This window comes from Gossypium hirsutum, chromosome D03 (assembly GCF_007990345.1).
Source record: "Gossypium hirsutum isolate 1008001.06 chromosome D03, Gossypium_hirsutum_v2.1, whole genome shotgun sequence".
NCBI lineage: Eukaryota > Viridiplantae > Streptophyta > Magnoliopsida > Malvales > Malvaceae > Gossypium > Gossypium hirsutum.
The window spans coordinates 32,945,211-32,967,081 of NC_053439.1; the positions used below are offsets into that span (position 1 = coordinate 32,945,211).

The 21,871-nt window shown below is 34.4% G+C and overlaps 1 protein-coding gene across 1 annotated transcript; it reads right to left on the bottom strand.

Moving 5' to 3' along the window:
• Nucleotides 1-607: 607 nt before the first annotated feature.
• On the bottom strand, nucleotides 608-4,698 carry LOC107950741 (cation/H(+) antiporter 18). The gene is made up of 4 exons (XM_016885693.2): nucleotides 4,556-4,698; nucleotides 3,198-3,450; nucleotides 2,109-3,110; nucleotides 608-1,995 (listed from the first exon to the last, which is right to left on the bottom strand). The coding sequence occupies exons 2-4, from the start codon at nucleotides 3,393-3,395 to the stop codon at nucleotides 793-795; spliced, it is 2,403 nt and encodes an 800-aa protein (XP_016741182.2). The 5' UTR covers nucleotides 3,396-3,450; nucleotides 4,556-4,698; the 3' UTR covers nucleotides 608-792.
• Between the last annotated feature and the right edge of the window lie 17,173 nt (nucleotides 4,699-21,871).

The following is a 21,871-nucleotide window of genomic DNA, read 5'->3' on the forward strand; positions in this document are numbered from 1 at the left end:
CATTTCGAACATAAGTGACTAAAATGTAACCTAAAGTAAACAAAAATGACTATTTTGATAGTTTACACAAAAAATAATAATTTAATATGTTTAATTAGTATTATGAAATGGGATAAGGATTATCTTAGTACAAAATAAATAGAATTTAAGTTAATTTAAAATTTTTTTTATAGTTTATAAAAGGAATGCTTATGCTTTTATATTATTGTTTAGTAGTTTCATTTTTGTGCTATTTTATTTAATAATTAAAATACTTTATATTAAGTTTTTTAAAAAGAATTTAAAAATAATATAAGTAAAAAAAATAAAAAAAATAATTGAAAATTAATATATTAGAAAAGTGAAAAAAAATCTAAAATAATAATGTCACATAAATAATTGTAAGAAATAGGTTATTATTTGAATGAAAAAAAGTAAATAAAACTTCAATTATAAACGCTTCTTTTTCAACAATGATTTAATATTATAATAAAAGAAGTGTTGAAGGTATTCACTTGTGAATGTGACATATGGTTATTTCTTTAAGATATTTGTGTACTTTATTTTGTAAAATATATATTAATGGGAGGGGCGAGTGAATATAGATAGTAAAATAATATACAAGTGATGAAAATAGCAACATGCTAACAGGATGTATATTCGACGAAAGGTATTGGCATGGTTTGTAATCCCATGATAAAGTAACCGCCAATTTATTGTTCCATTTAATTATCACGATCATGATTGTTTATCTTCGTCACCATACTGTACATCGTACGTTGTTAACAAGGCAGAGCAAACGTTTTTCATCGATCAAGCACTTTCTAGATCTTCGTCGGAAATCGCTGCAACTGCAACCTTTGTAGAAGATATTGACGGACGAGGCGATTTCTTTGCGATTTTATATTGTTGCACCACCAAAACAGATGCCGTTGTTGAGAATTCTTGGGAAGTCAATAGGCTGCCTATTGGCCCTAATTCAGGGCATTCGCTCTTTGCGTTCAATTTGGCAGTCACATGAGTTTCAGGCATTTGGCCCACCACGAATAGGTTGCATCGGTTGAATTCTCCAATTGCTTCAATGGTTTCCGTGGAATTTCTTACCACTCTTTCTTCGAAACTTATTGACTTGTCATTTGAGATCTTGTTCTTGAATTCCATTAGATATTGTTCGTCGCTTGTGCTTATATCTGTTGTGACAATCTCACCCGAAACTTCGGGGCCTGGTAAGAAGCGAACAATGGTTAGACTGATGCCGGGGTGCTCGGCCATACGTGCACCGTAAGCGAGTGCTTCACGATCATCGTTTCCACCAAAGAACAAGACGGTTATGATGGAATCAACGTTGCTTGCCGATATATGCGTGCTTCCACCTAGACCACGGTCGACTAAGATGCCGACCGAGCACGGTGCGTTTTCGAGAACTCGCTTATTGATCAATTGATAATCAGTTCGAGTCGTCTCGAATGTTCCGTCCACCCTCTGGTGCTTATGGAAGGGGAGAATTATCATGGCTGCCCTTTTTCTTTCTGCACTTTCGCAGATATCCTCATGCAAGCTAGATAAGGATGAGATTGCCGTCATCGGGCGGACCGACACTCGGCTTAGTTGCCTAAAAGTCTCGAAAACCACCACAATTTGATCACCATCTGACTGTGTGCCTTTATTCCAAAACGGTAACCCATTCTTTCTTGCCCTATGGACCATAAGTATGGCGGATGGCCTTTCTGAGAGCTCCATGAGATGCAACGCGTAAACACATAGTCCTTCCTTTTTCTCAGTACCACGTGAAGCCTCAATGAGATTAATCATAGTGGGAATGTTTCTATAACTGTGGAAGCAGGCCAGTATTCGAAGCTGAGAATTACTCTCTTTCCTTTCAATTGTCTTGTGTTTGTAGTCTCCTTTACCCTGTCGTTTAGCTGGCTTATATACCGCCATCACAAGCGGAGTAGTTAAAAAAGTTGTAAAGACGGCCATCAAAACCATGATTGCAAATGTTTCGTCGTTCAAAACCTGCCAAATATCAATTTGAAAACATTGATTAACTAAGTTTTTATATATAAACGAAATGAACATAGAGACCAATACAATCTCAAATAAGTAATCAAGTTTAATCAAGTTTTTACCTTTCTGTCTTTACCGATGTTGAGAACGATGAGCTCCACCAAACCTTTTGTATTCATAAGGACCCCGAGGGCTAAAGCCTCACTGAAAGGCAACTTGCATAGAAGGGAAACGGAGACGGTGCCGACTATCTTTCCAAAACATGCGGTAATGATGACTAGAACAAGGAGGCCCCAAGACTGAGCCCCTTGAATTGTGGCAATATTTGTTTTCAATCCACTAGACACAAAATACAGAGGAAGAAAGAGGCCGGAAACAAGGTCTTCAACTTTCTCCACTAGGGAACCAGCAAATGGACCTTCTTTGGGGACAAGAACTCCCATTACGAATGCACCAAACAAGGCATGGATTCCAATAAGATCTGTAATAAAGCCTGCTGCCAAAACTGCTGTTAAAGTTGCACATACATACAATTCATTCACCGGTTCACCCTCAGGGCAACGTTGAATCATCCATTTGAATATAGGAGGGACAATGAATATACATCCAACGATAAAACCAGTGCCAGACAAGAAAACCCACAATGATACAAGGGGAGATTTGTCTGTCGCTGATAAGGCAATGGCAAGAGCTAGTAAAATCCATGCAGCCACATCATTGACTGCAGCAGCTGACATTGCCATTCGGCCTAAATCAGTGGTTAAAAGCTTTAGTTCAGCCAAAATACGGGCCAAGACAGGGAAGGCAGTGATGGAAAGAGCAACCCCCATGAAGACGAGAAACGGAGCTTCATCGACACCCTTTGAGATAGTTGCACGAAGGGCATATGATGTTCCTATTCCTAGGATAAAAGGAAGGCTAATCCCTGCAACTGCTATAGAAAGAGCCTTTTTTCCGGTGCGGCGAACTGATTTCATATCCAACTCTAGGCCAACTAGAAATAGAAAGAAAAGGAGACCAAGATTGGCTATAGTATCCAACACTGTAAGGCTCTTAGTTGGGAAGATTGTATTCAGGTAGTTTTTGTTTCTTCCAAGAGCTGATGGACCAAGTAATATTCCACCCTGCAAGAAAAAGATTCCAAGCCATTAAATTCTCCCCCTATTGTTATTTGCATAGGTGGAAAATAAAACCTGAAAAGAGGAACTTACCACAATCTCGGCGATGACACGAGGCTGCCGTAGAGGCTTAAGAAGAAACGCAAGAATACGAGTGAGTGCAACCACAATACATATCTGAAGGATGGCGAGAGGGAGTGCAAAATCCAAAGGGTTATCACCCTGGAACACCCCGTTCGATGTAGCTTTCGTTGGATGACATTGGCTTGATGTTGTAGCATTCGTCGCCATATTGTACCAGTACCGATAACACCAACCAATTTGCTATTGATAAAATTCAGTTCACCTGTATACGGTACCAATTAGTTAAGGAAGTAATTCTATACCGAAATTCAAGTTTTCCTTGTCCTAGCAAAAATCTAATTCCAACTTCTAACTTAAAATTTTAATCTAATTCTAATACTACTCACTAATATTATAAAATTAAAGACTTAAATGATTCATACGTTATTTCTTTTATAAAAAAAAAAATGCATTATTTCAATAAAAAGAAATTGGAGTTGGTATATAGTAAAAATATATGAAACGCGTAAAGATTGTGAGGGTTAATAAGTACAATATCATAATTTGACTAATAAGATAGCTTAATTGGTCAAAGAAAGATCATTAAAATTTTAAAGTTCAGCCACGATACGTGTGGCCCCTTTTCATACGTAGGAACTATATTAACTATGATAATAAAATAATATAATGAATCTACCAAAAAATATTCTTTGAAAAATGAATCTAATTTTCATGTGCAATACAACACGTTGGATAAGTTGTAAATATTTTTCTTAATTAATATTAGTGTAAGTAATTATAAGGTGAATGCGGGCTTTAAATCTCTCTCTCTCTCTCTATATATATTCCAATCTCTTAATTACATTATGACTATATATTTAAAAACAAATATTTATCACTCTTCAAAAAACAAACCCTTCCATTCCTATAAACAAAAATCTCACCCACCATCATTCTATTAACGGATTGCACTGCATATCTTAATAAGAGAGAAGTTGGCAGAGGTTGCGGCCATTAGGGGCTTTTTCAAATAATTTACTCTACTTTTTCAACGCACTTGAACAACGTTCCTCCCTACAGGAGTAACTGAAAGCAAGATTTCTGATGCAAACTCTTTTGGGTCTAGTTCCATCCCTGCCCTCAAACTCGCCTCAAATTTACGATCTCAACCACTCAGAAAAGCTTAGAATCAATTATCTTCGAAACGCATGATGAATATCCGTTTCAGTCTCATAATTACTATGAAAACCTTACTTTCTTAAGACGAAAGGAAATTATACCTTTTTTTTTTTTGCTATCTGGTGATTTTCTTAGTAACCAAACAGAAAACTTTACTTCAGAGAAAAAAAAAACGAAGAAAAAGAAAGAAAGAAGAGAGTAGTATTCACCTGAAACTTGAAAGCTCTGTTACCGTAAGAATCTGTCACTCAATGCACATCGATTTTCACTTCATTCTTTGAAATCAGTGAAGAAATGAGGAAATACAATTATGAAAGACTGATAACCCAATGGTTTTGAATGGTAGACTGGTGAGCAGCTTGGCAAACCCAGTTTCATTATATAGACCCTCGCGTGATAATTTAAGTTCCGATTTTGCCATCTTATGACCTCTATGGTTTTATTTTATTTAAGTGTAAATTATCAAAATAGTCAATTTTGTTTGCCTCAAATTATATTTTAATGATTTATGTTTGAAATGTTATGTTTTAGTCACTTACATTGAAGTTTTGTTACGAAATAGTCACTCTACCCTACCGTTAATACCAACGTAAATGCTTAACTGGGATGAGAAAAGTTAATTTTTTAATATAAATATAGAATACAGAAATTTGCCCTAAAATCGAATTTTCTCCGGTTTAAAAAGAAGCAACAATAAAATTTTTTTTGTTACCATCAGAAAAAAGAAGAAGAGCAGAAAGACATTGAAGAAGAACAAGAAAAAAAACAGCGCACCAACCTCTATACTTACTTGATATTGTGGTTGCCCACAATACACAAACAAACAAAGATAAAGTATGTCCTGTTTGTACATATATAGAAAAACATGAAAAGATAGATCATCTTTTTGCAAAAAAAATAAATACTATAATATCTAAACCCAAAATTCACGTAAAGAACAAAAAATTCCATACTTGTTGTAATTCATGCCTGGACCATTTATTGAATCGATCATTTGTTCTTCTATTTTGAATAAAAAAACAACCGATTGATGAAGCACTCAATTTGATTTCTACTGTTTCAATTCAACAAAGATGACTATAAAAATAGATGGTTTTTTTTAGTCAAAATAGAAGCGAAAACTAAAACAAAAAGGAGACTAAGGATTCTTTTTTTTTTCCAGTTAAAGGATTAATTTGATGCATTAGTTTGATTATTTTAGAAAACAAAATTAATATTTTGCATTAATTAATTTAAAAAATTCAATTAATTAAATTTATTTAATTAAAAAATCAATTAATTTACTTGGTTTAAACCCATTTTAACTGCCACATCGAACTATTGTTTGGAAGGTATCAAATAATAACGTAAGTGATTAAATCGTAATATTTCAAATATAAATGACTAAAATGTAACCTAAGACAAACAAAAATGACTATTTTAATAGTTTATCTTTTATTTAATGACACAACTACCCTATATGATTCTACCCTCTTTTTTATGGATAATTCTAGCTTAAATTATTAAGATGTTACAGAATTTGTATAGAGGAGATTATTCATAGAATTAAAGAAAATTAAATTAATAGTAGATTTTGTTATAAGTATTTAATGTTAAAAATATTTTTTTTAATTTGTATTTTAATATTATTAAAGGTGATCTATCTAGTTAATCACTTAAGACACTTTCATTTTGTTACTTAAAATGAAATTCTTACAATTTTGTCAATTAACTTTTAAGGTGTTTTTATTTTAATCATCCAAGCGTTAAATTTTTAATGATTAGCTATACAAATTACATCATGTTTACACTTTTATTTTGGTTATTGAAAAAAAATATTTTTTAAGTATTGATTTGGGTAAAAAAATTAAGAATTAAAGTGAAAAAACGGTAGAAACTAAAATAATGCATCAAAAATTGTTAAATTGTGCTTGTTTACCTCCTTGTCATAAGTTCTATTTTTTTTTTCAAAATTGAAATTTTAAACTTCAAAGCATCAACCTCAATTAAATGAAAAAATTAAGAATTAAAGTGAAAAAACGGTAGAAACTAAAATAATGCATCAAAAATTGTTAAATTGTGCTTGTTTACCTCCTTGTCATAAGTTCTATTTTTTTTTCAAAATTGAAATTTTAAACTTCAAAACATCAACCTCAATTAAATGAAAGTGAATTATTTTAAATATTGGTAATTGGATGACCAACTAGGTAAATTACCCTACTATTAAACATGTGTTTTAATGCTATTAAAAATATATTCAATAATGAACATTGGTGGAGTAGTAATAAACTTTTGTTTTAATACTATTAAACACATGTTTGATCCTTGAATTTGTAATTTTTTTATTTAAATACAATATAAAAATATGAAAAGACAAAAGTGACACTATAATAATATTATTTATAATTAAAAATAAAGGATCTTTCTATAATTTCATAATTAAATTGGTGTCCCAATTAAAGGTGACACCTACTTAATAAATTGCTTAAATATAACTATTAAATATTAAATTATTTTTTAAGCTTTTTATACTTAGTTTGGGTTGCTAATACTTTTTTAGAGATAAATAAGTTTATTTGCAACAAATTTTAATCTTTAGCATAGTAACAAAGTTAACTTGGAAGAAGCATTCAAAATGTTTTACTTAATATCCCTTTTGGAACAACATATGATTACAACTATTGCTCAAGATAACTATGTTCATGACAACTTCTACCACGGATAGCTTTACCAAGAACAATTATCTTTAGGCCTTGACATATATAAGATAGTAGTTAAAACTCTTGTCAGACACCCGTTTGGCACAGATTCAAACCGTGTTATCTCCATCCCCAACTCATATTATTGTATATATATATAAAAAAAGAACAATTATCTTTAGAGCAATTGTTATTCAAGAATAGCTATTAATTGTTCGGGATTACCTCTTCCAAGAACATCATACCAGAGTAATACCTTTATAAAACAACTCACTTATAAAACAAAATTATCATGGGAAGTTTCATCTTCAATAAGTATTCCTTAAAAGATGTTTCCCTATGTATTATTTCATCGAGACATAAAAAATTTAGATAAGCTAAAAATATGACAAAGTTCTTGGGTTAGCTTCACTGTTAGCATGTTTTATGGATTTAACTTGGTGTATTAAATATTAAATTAATTAAGGGGTTTTCTTTTAACCTTTTTATGTGGTATTGTGTGTTTCTCCTTCTCTTTCTTTTCTAAAACATAATAAACTCTTATTCACTATTCACCATTGTCAACAATTCAAACTCTTATCAAAACAAAGCATTTACTCCTTAAGCAATTGGCAATATTCCTCATTAATTCATACTTAATGATTAAGTTACTACACCTATAAATAAGAGTTCTTACACTTACTTAAGGACTTTTAACTATTTTAGTAGGGAAAACTTTCTAACTCTTTTTGTATTCTTTTCATTTTAATTATCTTCTTAGCCTTGTTCTCCCTTTTACCAAGTCTTTCTATAACAGTCTAATCACCACCTACAACTGTGCTAAATACTTTAGGGTCCTCTCTAGTCTTCTCCTTTGTTGTCTACCAATAATATCATAATGTGCCAAATAAGAATCTGACATGTTAGATGCATAATAGCAAGAATTGTGAATGAGTTATATATTCTCATAGCTAGATCATTGCCAGGTTACAAGGCGGTTGCAACATATTTTGGATTTATTCTCAAATTTGCCAAAAAGAAAGGACATTTTATGAATCTATTTAAAAGTTACCCATTCATTGCTGTAGAGACATGGTTTTCCTGAATAATAATCATTTTGCCTTTATTTTTCATGTTTATCTATGTATCGCTTATATGGTATTTGAGCCAGTTTGGATCATGACTGCCATCCCCCTCCCTTGTTCATCATGACTGATATTATTGATGAATATACTCACTTTCCTCAGTTTTTTAGCGATAAAAATGAATCTTTCTTCTCCACCAACCATGTTAATTTCAAATTGGATGAAAAAAATTATCTTCTCTGGAAACAACATGTTCTATTTACCATTCATGGCCATAGCTTGGAGCATTTCCTTGACATCTCAACCTTCCCACCCTCAAAATTTACTATCATTGAGTTTGGCAAATTTGTCCCAAATGAAGCTTATACTCTCTTTGTTAAACAAGACTGTGCACTTGCCTCATGGCTTTTGTCCACGATGAGCCCCAATATCTTGTCTCAACTTGTTGGTGCAAAAACCGCAGCTTGTATCTGGTCCACCTTGACTCAACTATTTTCAACTATTTCCACAACCAAGGTGATGCATCTCCATTGCAAGCTTCACTCCCTCCAGAAAGGTGCCCTTTCTATGCGAGATTATCTTTCTCAGATTAGAGAAGGTTGTGACACTCTCGCTGCGTGTAGCAGCCCTATCTCGGCCATTGAGCACAATTTAGCCATCTTGAATGGCTTACCCCATGACCATGACTTTTTCATAGCTGTTATCACCTCTAGCCATGAACCATATACCTTCGATCGTATAGCATCTATCCTCATGGATGCTGAGACTCGACTTCAAGAACCTTTCCACTTCCCTATGTCTATTAACACAACACAAGTTACGGCTCTCTTCCTTATAAATATTGACTCTACCTTGCGCCTTAAGCTCCCTACCTCTAGCTCATCTGGTTTCTCTTCTCCCTTTTCTAGTCAAGCCCACTTCTCAGGGTCAGTAACCCCCACCCACTTTGTTCCCAGGCCACGTTTTCTTTATTTCAATCGTGGTAGAGGTAGAACCACTTATTACCTGCAATGCCAACTTTGTGGCAATATGAGACATCTTGTAGACCATTATTACTATTGCTTTAACCAATAGTTTCTAGGCATCCAATCTTCTACTCCAACTAAACCTGAAATTGTCAACCTTATTATCTGCATCTACAGTGCCAATCCCCCAAACTATGAATTTTCCTCACACGCTTTCACCTCATCTGACGGGTATTATCCATTTGTTCAACATCCCACTTTTGACTCAATGAGCTCCAGCACTACTATTTCTACCTCTGTTACCTCCAACGATGCATTCAACTTTCAAGTCCCAACTGCTCACTCTACTGCCACTACTCCACCCATAATGCAAACTTGGGTCCCAAACTCTAGAGCCTCTCACCACATCACTACAATCTTGTCAATTTCTTGGTTAATAGTCCCTATATTGGGTCTAGCAAGGTTACCGTAGGTGATGGCTTTTCTCTTTCAATTAACTATATTGGCATTTCTATTATACCTTCTACTTCTCGGCTACTATTGTTAAATGACTTATTACATTTGCCCACTATCTCTCACAACTTGCTCTTTGTTTTAAAGTTTGCCAAATACAACTTGGTTTATTTTGAATTCCATTCTGGTTATTGTCTTGTTAAGGATAAATCTACAAATGAGGTCATCTTGCATTACGTGAAATAGAATAGTCTGTATCGCTTTCTTGCTACACCAACTACTCCACAGCTGCTACAAACTACTGTTATGGATGTTGCTAGTATTTTTTTATCTTCTTTGTCTCCTAATTTTTGGTTATGGCATAAACGTATTGGCCATCATTCAATTGAGGTGCAAAATAAAGTCATGAAATAGTGCAACAAATCTCAATTTGTACATCAACACACTCCTTTGTGCGAGGCATGCTGCATGAAAAAGAGTCATCATCTACCTCTCACTAGCTCTACTACTACCTACACCAAACCCTTTGAGTTAGTTGAGGTTGACTTATGGAGACCAACTCATGAATCTTCATCTGGTTACCGTTATTACTTATCTTGTATTGATGTATTTTTAAGGAATTGTTGGTTGTATTTACTGAAATCGAAAGATCAAACCATTATTGCCTTTGACCTCTTTAAGAAATTTGTTAATAATCAATTTTTTACTCACGTTGTTGCTATTCAAACTAATTAGGGAGGTGAATTTAAAAACTTCACCTCATACTTGCCAAATTGTGGAATCCAACATCGTATCACTTGCTCTCATACTTCTCAACAAAATGACATTGTTGAGTGAAAACATAAACATATTGTTGAGACGGGTACCACTTTATTAGTTCAAGCAAATCTTCCTTTTAGGTTCTGGACTGATGCTTTTATCAGTGCCGTCTACCTTATAATTCGGCTCCCGACCAAAGTTCCTAGTGAAATCTCACCACATGAAAAACTCTATGGTAGGAAACCAGACTACGAATTCCTGTGGGCATTTGGATATCAATGTTTTCCTCATCTTCTTCCATTTAAACCCCACAAGTTGGATTTTTGCTCAAAAGCTTGTGTTTTTCTGGGTTACAACCCAATGCATCATGGATACAAATGTCTCGACAAAGACTTGGGTAAAATTTATATTTCCAGACATGTTCTATTCAATGAGCATGTTTTTCCCTTTGCAATTAGTCAATCATATCAGGAGGCTAATGATTGCATCGAGTTTAAGTTACCTCATCTTCTTATGGCTTCTTTATCTCCATTGACTTTTCATACTATTCATTTTGGCACCTTAGCACCGCCTCCTCTGCCGTCATCCTCTACTTCTCACTCAACTGATGCAAGTCACTTTGACACTCTTGTAGACTCGCATGATCTTCACACAAATGGTGAAACTTCTTCTCAAGAGCCACCACCCAATATCTCTATCACTCATAATGACTCTCTTGAAGGTATTTGTCCCAGCAACAACCTATTGGGAAATGTGTCCATATTGTAGTAAACATGTAACTGTTTTCTATTTATTTAAACGATGAATAAATAAAGTTAATTTCACATTTCACTATTATGTCTTTTGTATTTCTTTCTTTCATATTTTACATTAATAGTAAAATTATGACAAGAAAATATTAGCTCTTTTGATTGTCTAAGTTCAAACTGATGATATGTGGCACTATAAGAATGTTTACATTGCGAAAAAAAAAACTTACTTTAGAAGATAATTTAAACGAGTTTATAATCTCTTAAAAGAATCAAAGTGAGCATTTGATTCAAATATTGAAAAGGATTATTATATCGTTTACAATTCCAATTGAGGAGATGACTAGTCTTGGCTACTGGAGTAGTTGACTCCACGCGTAGAGACATGGATGCATTCATTGAAAGAATGATACATTGAGCTGGACTCAAGATGATTTAATTTTGAATCCGTTTGTAAATTAATTCACTTGTGATGTCTATGGTGTGATTTAACTAAATCCTGGGTTAGTCGCTAACCATGCGTATGTAACTCATGTGCTTCGATATAAGTGGAGGCTTATGCTCTAAAGATGATCGAGCCGATAGTCGATTTATTGGGTACATGACTTGTATATGGCATGATTTTACTAGCAACAGTGGAATTCATAGCTCAATTAAAGAGTTAACGATATCCTCTCATTGGCATTGTGTGGATTGATAAATATAGAATGTAACCATAAGTTACTCGTTCTCGAACAAATAATTTATCACAGTCATTTGTTGACAGTGGTCATATTAATATTAAGAAGACACAATAGTGACAATAAGATAAAATAAGATTGTATTAAGTGAATAGATTTAACTCAAATGAATCAAAGATATCATATGAAGGTAACACACTCATGACGAAGTCATTGGACAAAAGAGTTGGATGAATTGCTTTCATAAAGAGTATACGAGAAGAAGTTTACAATCATGGTACTTCTTGTGGACTGACTTCATAATTAAGTAACTGCGAATTACCGGAACAATGCTTCTGGACATAATTGTAATTACTAGAGTCTAATTGTATTTGTCAGATTGGTCATTCCGCTACCTCAACAAAAGCTCGATTGGACTGCATTTGAATTAGAAGAAAATTCTACAACTTTGGAAATAATTTAATTGAGTTGATTTGTTCGATGTGGAATCAAATTGGGCGGTCGTAAGAATTGTTCAACTAGAGAATTTGATTAAAGAATTTTCTTGAAAAATTAATTTGGAAAATCTAAGTGATTTTTGAGAAAATTAATTTTGATCAAGTAAAATTAAATTAATCAAATTAATTAAAAATATATTATATTTTTGGAAAATAATTTTCAAGTCAAAAAATTGACCCAATGGGTAATTGAACTTGAAAATTGGACCTGAAATTGTAAATTGGGCTAGGAAGCAAAAAACCAAGACTAAGACCTAAAAACTGATTGAACCAGGCTTGGTATGTGAAACCGGTTCGACGATCCAGCACCGGACCGGTTGGGCTATCATTGGTTCGGGCTGAACCTACAGCAATTGAGTAGTGGAAGAATTACACTCTTACTAGGACTCTATCAAAGAATTTGATTTCAGATTTACTATTCCAAAAATAATATTATTTTAATAGATTTAATATTAAATTAAATTTAATACTTATCTTAATAGCATTTTGTTAATTTAATATTAAAACGATTATCTTAATATTAAATTTAATTTAATGTTTATCTTATAGATAAATATTCCTTCATTTAATTGGTAACTTGTACAGTTCACACTCTTCGGCTCTACTCATAAATTTTCCAATAATAGATCTTTCACAACGAGATCTATCTTATACAGTAGTGGTATGTAAGGATGAGGATTAATTGGGCAACTGACCCTGTTAGTCCATTCTTTGCAAGAGTCAAAGTATAATCTTTTTGTTTTTTATATAGGATTTTCCCCACTTAATGGATAAGCATTTGCTACGAATGAGGAATTTTTTTCTCATCTTAAATTCAAAGATTGGATTTGCGACAATGGAAACCATAAATTTCATACACAATACTATTAATTTAATAAGATTTAATATTAAAATGATTAAGTTTAATCATAGTTGATCTCTCTAAACTCTTCTTATATAAATAGAGTATTGGGTTATTATTTTACACACACTTGAATTCAAGAGAAAATTATAGAGAGAAAATTCTCTGAAGAAATTATTTCAAAAAATTTCTAAAGATATTTTTCTTATTTACAACTTGACCCAAAATTTTAGAAAAATTACGTAATTAACCCATTGGTAATTTTTGTGAAAATTTTTCTAATTCGAAGCGAGCCTACACTCAGCAGACGTGAGCTTGAAGATAGCAAAGAATACTACTCGATCAAAGCGTTCATCCTATATAAATCGAAAAGGTACAATTTTGATTAAGTGTTTATTATTTTAGATATCACAACCAAATTCTTGTTTTGGATTTTTTTTAAAACTTTAGTTTTTCCCTAAATATATTATTTTCTAAATGTAACACCTTATATTTGGCCCGGTCGCCGAGCCCAAGTTCTAGGACGCTACACCAATGTCTTACATCAATTTCATCATAATCGTCACATTTAGTATGCAAGCATTTTTATTTTCTTTTGTTACTATAGCAATCATGCGAATATTAAGACATGCAAACTCAAATTAACGTTTAACTATGCTAATATACAATAAACAAACATAAAATGGAAATACATCGAGCATTGGGACCACTTAGCCAATTTTCCCAAAAATGTTACGTAGGTATCGATACTAAAAGAGTGGTATCAATATTTTCTTTAATTGGTATCAATACCACTTAAAGAAAATATCGATACCAAACTTGCATTGTGTTTCTCACAAGAATTTAAAAACGTCAAAAACTATCAGTACCTTTCACAAGGTATTGATAAATTGACCTCGAGTATTGATACTTAGGCCAGGGTATCGATACTAAATCTATATTCTATTTCCCTGCACTTTCAAAAATACATAGGTTCTATTTTTAAAAACCAAATATCGGTACCTCTGCTCTAGACTATAAAACCTCAGCATACAACAACATTAAAACCATTCAAATTTAATCCTAAACAATATGCTTCATTCACCTAGTTAAATAAACATCAAAATGTCTGAAATAGTAGTCCCAATATCATGCTCAAGTCCACAAACTTCCTAACATGAATAGCATGCAAACAAACCAAAAATTGACTTAGCATAATTGATATAAAATCTACCATATTGGCATATGACATTGCCTTTATTCCCCAAAAATAAATAAGCATATAACACCTACTAATAGAAGTTAAATAATCGGCTTGGACCACCCATCAAGACCACACCGCTCACATATGCACTATGTATCTGCAATGGTTAAAAAGGAGGGGGTGAGCTTAACAAGCTCAATGAATGCTCAGAATAACCAATACGTAAACAAGTCATCATGCATCAATGAAACAGACATACATCATATTCATATCATCCTTTACTCTTATGACATATTTTACACATTAATCATCTTTCTTGAATTCATTCACACATTAGTCACATGAATATTTAAGCATATATCAATAACATTTAATCACATTCAGTCACTTTTTATGATAATTTGACTTTTGAGATTACGAAACATAAAGTGGACTCTATCACCACAAGTCGGATTCACGGATCCCCATCACACCATAATGACTCAAAGAGTCGAACATGTCCCATAAGTGAAGCGTATAGCTAACACTCTCCAAAACACCACACATACATATCTCGATGAATGGAGCTTAGCTCACATTCCCTTATCTCTCTTAAACTGTCCTTAGGCCTCAACACCCCACATATATCACAACACAAAGGTGAGTACTCATAATCTTATGACATGCCAACTATATCTGACGGTCTCATAAGGTCACAAGGCCAATATCCACATTATTATCACATATTTACTTATTCATTTTTCGCACATATTCACTGCATATTCACATTAGTAGCACAATATAATCTCTGTCATATGGTATGAAAACATATCTACATATTTACTGTCACATGGCATGAATAACATACCCTCATATTCACTTTCATAACAGTTATCACAAGCTTATTGCATATATCATAACATCTCATATATGTTCATGATTTCACAAATTCATAAACAAACATATTTCACATTTAACCATTGGTGTGAGAACACTTACACTCAGAATTTAGAGTCAGAGATTAGACCACATCTAAATTCTCAATTACACAATGAATTATCTATGAGTAGTGATCCCAAAACACTCACCAAAAATATGATTTTGCCGAAAAGCTGAAAGCTTAGGCAAGCTTGTCTTTGCCTTTGTCTCTACTCGTTGAAGGTTCTATTGACTCTAACACTTCAACAAGACAAACCACACAAACATACAATCAACAATTAGTCATTGACTCACCTTAAAGAATAAAAAATAATAGCCTAAGCTACGTTCACTATTAACCGAAACATTCAACATGAAAAACTTTAAATTCAAATATCTTAGCCTACACTTAATATTTTAGCATGAAACGAATTCCCTTCATCTACATATTCATCTATGACTAATTCTCAACCTTTAAACTACACAAAACTACATGTTTTAAGGTACCAACATTTTTTGACAAATTTTGGCCATTATGACAAAAATTCATTAAATCTCGAGAATTCCTTAATGAAACTTCAAAGTAGCTTTATAAACCTTCTAATTACATTAAAAAAGTTGAAAACACTTTAAAACCAAGTTTTAATCCACAAACCCAAAATCTATCATTAATGACCAAAATTTCAGCTTTTATCTATAACTTGTGTTTTAATGGCTAGAAATTCGATTTAAAAGTCTAGATAACATTTAAAACTAATAGGAAGATGATTAATTACCTTGAATGCAAGAAAAACAAACTTTGGAGAAATTTTAAACAATGCACTTTTGAAGAAGATGATGAAATTAATGAAGTTTTTGGGTGTTTTCTTGGTTTCAATGGAGGTTTATAGTTTAAGGGATGTTGGGAATCAAGAGGGATTAGAAATTGGAGATCAAAAGCAATTGGAAGAACAAGAGGAGAGCAAGGGATGACACAACTAGCAAAGAAGAAAGAAATAACGTGAAACATGCTATAGATAGAGGGTTTTTAGGTTGATTTTAAAATTCTGGGTAAATTGCTTCTTAAAATCTCTCATTTTTGACTCTGTTACAAATGATTCCTATTTTCAAAATTAAAGATATTTAAAACCCATTTCTAAAAATTGGTTTAATATCCTAATAGCCTTTGTTGAAAACATTATCGGTTACCAAACTTATGAAATTTCGAGTACATATAGGCTAAAATTTCTAAAATACCCTTAAAACTTCTAGGCCCAATTTTGGGGTGTGACACTAACACAACTACTAACGTGCATCCCATGGTCACTCGTAACAAAAACAACATCTACAAGCCTAAGCTATATTCAGCTATACTTGAATAACGTGAACCAGTCAACATTCAAGAAGCCTTGGTTGATCCAAAATGGTAAAAAGCTATCATGTCAGAGTATGATGTGCTCATTGCAAAAAATACATAGTCATTGGTTGGTTTACCACCTGATCGCAAACCAATTAGGTTCAAATGGCTCTTCAAGATAAAGAAAAACCCAGATGGTACAATGGCGAGGCATAAGTTAAGACTTGTTGGCAAATGTTTTTCACAAGTCCCAAGACATAACTTTTGTGAAACTTACAACTCGGTAGTAAAGTTTGCTACTATCAATATGTTTCTAACCCTAGCAGCTTATCATGGTTGGATCCTACTATAGATAGACATCAATAATGCCTTTCTAAAGGGGGATTTATTCAAATACATCTACATGGATCAACCTCCAAGTTTCGAGCAATATTGTAATGATGGCAAGGTCCTTGTTTGCAAGCTTCACAAAGCCTTGTATGGCTTATGTCAAGCACAAAGGAATTGGTTTTATAAGCTTTCGCAATTCCTTTATACCATTGGCTTCAACTCCTCCAAGTTAGATCCTTCATTGTTCATTCTTGAAGACGGAAAAAGTGTCACCTATATGATGGTTTATGTCGATGATATAGTGTAAACAAGTTCACAAGAGGCTATCGAAAATGTGGTTGCTCAACTACACAAACAATTCTCTTTGAAGGATCTTGGTAATCTTGAATATTTCTTTGGCATTGAAGTTCAAAATATTGGTAATGGATTTTTTATCTACGAAAAGAAATACATCTTGGACTTACTCAAGCCGACATGATGAGCTCTCAACCCATGCCAACACCTATGGCAGTCGAGAAAAAAATAATTAAAGATGATAGTAGTACACTTCATGATCCTCAACACTATAGGAGCATAGTTGGGCCACTTTAGTATCACTGCCATAAAAGACCATCAACAAGGTTGCGTAATATATGCACTAACCTAGAGAATCTCATTGGACTACTGTCAAGCAAATCCTTTGCTATTTGATAGGCATTATTGATTATGGACTGGTATTCTCTTCCAATACAGTGATGAACCTGACTACGTACTCTGATGTTGACTGGAGAAGTGATGCTGATGATCGAAAGTCCACATTTGGCCATTGTGTTTTTCTAGGAACTAGTATTGTCTCATGAAACTCCAAGAAACAAAGGTTTATTTCTCGCTCAGCTATTGAAACAGAGTACAGAAGCCTCGTTGATACAACATTTGATATCATCTAGTTACAGTCCCTGTTATCAGACTTTCACTTCAATTTGGCTAAACCACTCAAGATCTAGTGTGACAACTCACGCACAGTTGTTATGGCTGCTAATCATGTTCTTTATTCAAAAATCAAGCATGTGGATTTAGATCTTGATTTTGTTCGTGAAAAGGTGTTCAACAATCAATTATAAGCCGTATATGTTCCTTCCAAGCACCTAGTTATGAACTAGTGCTACTGTCAAGCAAATCCTTTGCTATTTGATAGGAATTATTGATTATGGACTGGTATTCTCTTCCAATACAGTGATGAACCTGACTACGTACTCTGATGTTGACTGGAGAAGTGATGCTGATGATCGAAAGTCCACATTTGGCCATTGTGTTTTTTTAGGAACTAGTATTGTCTCATGAAACTCCAAGAAACAAAGGTTTATTTCTCGCTCAGCTATTGAAACAGAGTACAGAAGCCTCGTTGATACAACATTTGATATCATCTGGTTACAGTCCCTGTTATCAGACTTTCACTTCAATTTGGCTAAACCACTCAAGATCTAGTGTGACAACTCACGCACAGTTGTTATGGCTGCTAATCATGTTCTTTATTCAAAAATCAAGCATGTGGATTTAGATCTTGATTTTGTTCGTGAAAAGGTGTTCAACAATCAATTACAAGCCGTATATGTTCCTTCCAAGCACCAAGTTACAGATATTTTTACAAAGCCCTTCCTATTCAAGTCATTCCAAGATTTAAGAGAAAAATTGTGTGTCGTCTCCTACAATGATGCATTTTCTTTACTAAACAAAAGGCTAGAAAATATGGTGAATATTAGCAAGAATTGTGAATGAGCACTATATTCTCATAGCTGGATCATTGCCACGTTACAAGGCGATTGCAACCTATTTTGGATTTATTCTCAAATCTGCCAAAAAAAAGGACATTTTATGAATCTATTTAAAAGGCACCCACTCATTGCTGTAAAGACATGGTTTTCCTGAATAATAATCCATTTGCCTTTATTTCTCCTATTTATCTCTGTATCACTAATAATGTAAAATCTTAAAAACAAGAAGTAGACACTAATCATTTTAGTTTAGTATGATTAAGTATCTATTAAACCTACTCAATGCAGAATTATCCTAAACTTAATTAAGGAATCATTCCTTTAAAAAAACTAAGAAATCTTTAAAAATATCTTAATATACATAATCAAAAGATTAGCACCTCTAAAATGCTTGTCTCTAAGAAAAGTACCACATTAGTCTTATAACACTTAATTTGGTCTCAATTTCAATTTTTTTTTCTATCTTAAATTGTTCTACCACATTAGTCTTATAACAGTAAAAGTATTTGAACAGTACCTCTATTATTAAGACGTGAGCAAATAAGCCCTATTAAAAGAATAAACCAATTAATTCATAGTACTTTTATAATGGAAACAAGTTGATAAAATTAATACAACGCTAACAAAAACCATCCATGATGTGACTGCGAATCTAATGTGACACTAATGGCAATGACTAAAATAAAATAAAATAATATTTAATATGATGTGGAGTTTTTTGGTAAGTAAAACAAACAAAATAAACTAACTACATAATGTTTCTCTATGTGAGGCTGTCACTAAACTGAACAATAGGAGAAAGTGCTAGTGTCACGGGGCTAGAGTTTTCTCTTAGTATCCGTGCGGCTTTAGACGATCCGTTCGTCCAAACTCGCTTAAGTCAGCCTTAACTCAAGTGAGGATTCCTTAAGAACTCCTCCAAGGCACCAAATTGAAGAGCAGAAGCGATTTATGCCAAAAGAAGCTAAACCAAATAACAACAGGAAGCCACAGAAAAGAATGCACACAAGGTGTTTGAATAAATGCTCTCAGAATTCTATTACTCTTAAGAATTCAACATACAATGGAATGAGTACAAATGAGGGGGAGGCTCTCTATTTATAATTGAGCTCCCCCAAAATCGACTGTCAAGATACATTTACATCGACGGACGAGATTAACCATAACCCTTTATTTTAGGGATTTACAAGATATGCAATATCAAATCAAATCTAATCTTTACAAGATATGATTCCTTCTATCTTCTAAGATTAGTTACCATATTAGCCTAAGTTGCCATGTCTTCCTTATCGGGCCAACCAGGCTTTAATCTGACAGGCTTCTCCAATAGTTCTTTGAATCGGGCCAGCTCTTGTAGGCTAAATGTTCCCCATCTAATCGATAGACCTCCATGGGACGCATCTTGTGCAACAGTCACGGGCTTTGCACTTTGGCCCATGACATTCTCCCCCACCCAATCTCGCAACGCCCTCGTTGCGACTTTCGAATGGCACTGACTTGATTCGCCTTTGAACCCTCTCGATGCCTTGGCTTCTCCCTGACTTGCCTTGCGATCAGGTTGTCCCTTTATTCGAAACCTTTGCCTCGACTTCCATCACGTCTTCACTTAAACCGTTGTACTCGTTGGTACATCTTGTTGGCAAGAAGTCTCTGCTCTAACTTGCCTCAATTTTGACTTGTTCTCTCTTGAATCATCTTGATTCTCACATCTTGGCTTAGTATTGCCGACAGTCCCTTGGCCTCCTTGCTCATGAACTTTGAAAGGGCCCCTACGACCTTGCCAAGCCAACAAGTTAGAATTCAAAAAACTATCAATGTGTTCACAATGTACCTTACTCGCAGCATTTTACTTGTCCCGACTGTTTTTGCATCGCTCTCTTTTTCTTGAAGCCCGATGCACAACCCACCTTTCTCAAAGGTGTCGGCTCCATAGTCGAATCCGCGGGCTTCATATCGAATTCTTGCGCCACTAACACTTCCGAAAGAGTTTTCATAACTTTCTGTTCTATCGAGTCAATGTTCTTCCCATACGAAACATCCTCGACTAGTTGGATTGATGACAACACCTTTGCCCCCACCTTCATATCTCGATACACCGGCACAACAATTTTTGTTAACGGACCGGTGATAATATGAATTTGATCGGACCATGGATACAGAACTGTCTGAATCTTGTTAAGGAAGTTTAAGCCAAGTACATAATCGTAATCATCTAATTGGATTACCTCAAAATCTTCCTTGCCCTTCCATTCGCTGATTTGTAGCTCCACATTCTGAACTACTCCCATAGTTGGGGTCTCTTCAGAATTTACTGTCTTGATCTTCTTATTCGATTTCCTAATCGGCAGACCAAGCTTCTTGGTAGCCTTTTCCGATATGAACAAGTCCGATGCTCCCGTATCAATAAGAACACTCCGCTTCTGACTCGCAATGTTGATGTCTACAAATATCAACCCTTCTTTACCATTCCTCTTCTTAGGAATGAACACTATCGAATTAATCATCGATGGCTTTCCCTTAATAGGCTTCGCCTCTTCCGGCTCATCATTTCTCTTGATAGCCGAAACTGAAGATACCTTTGGATAGTCCCTCTCCATGTGCGGTCCCTTACAAAAGTAGCACCGTAACTTTCCCCTCTTTCTCTAGGCTATTAGGTCTCCACTTCCCATTTTGTGGTTTCCTATCATCACCATCGCTGCTACTACCGTTGCCATCATAGCTTTGTCCCTCTTCATCCTCCTCATGGTACCCACCATTGCCCCTCTTGTTGGGCTTGGAAGATTCAGACCTGTCCCTTCTCGGAGCAAGTTCCACTATGGACTCCGCTACCATCATGTCATTGGTAAGTTTCTGAACTCCACGACGCTGCAATTCTTGCTTCGCCCATGGTTTCAACCCATCTATAAAAGAGAAAAATGCTTTCTTCCCATTCAAATCAGAGATTTGGAGCATGAGTTCACTGAACTCCAGCACATCCTCCCTAATCGTGCCTCGTTGTGTTAGCCATCGCAATTTTGCTCGAGCTTCATCCTCGGCATACTCGGGATAAAACTGTGCTTTAAATTCACTTTGGAACTCCTTCCAAGTCCCAATTTCAGTCCCACTACGTCTCACATTAGTGGACCTACGTCGCCACCATAACAAAGCAACGTTAGTAAAATACATAGCAATAGTACTTACCTTTGTGACATCATCCTCGATGTTCATCGCATGAAAGTATTGCTCTATGGCCCAACGAAAGTTGTCTACTTCACTTGCAGACCTTGCCCCTTTAAACGCCTTCGGCTTGGGCACATCCATTGCTTGTGGCTTCGGCTTTGAAGCCAACATTCCATTCCCTAT

Bases quoted from the DNA above. Each gene is read 5' to 3' on its own strand.
- LOC107950741 (XM_016885693.2), bottom strand. From the start codon at position 3,395: ATGGCGACGAATGCTACAACATCAAGCCAATGTCATCCAACGAAAGCT. The intron at 3,111-3,197 runs GTAAGTTCCTCT...TTTTTCTTGCAG, and splicing joins GTGTCATCGCCGAGATTGTG to GGTGGAATATTACTTGGTCC. The intron at 1,996-2,108 runs GTAAAAACTTGA...GATATTTGGCAG, and splicing joins ACATCGGTAAAGACAGAAAG to GTTTTGAACGACGAAACATT.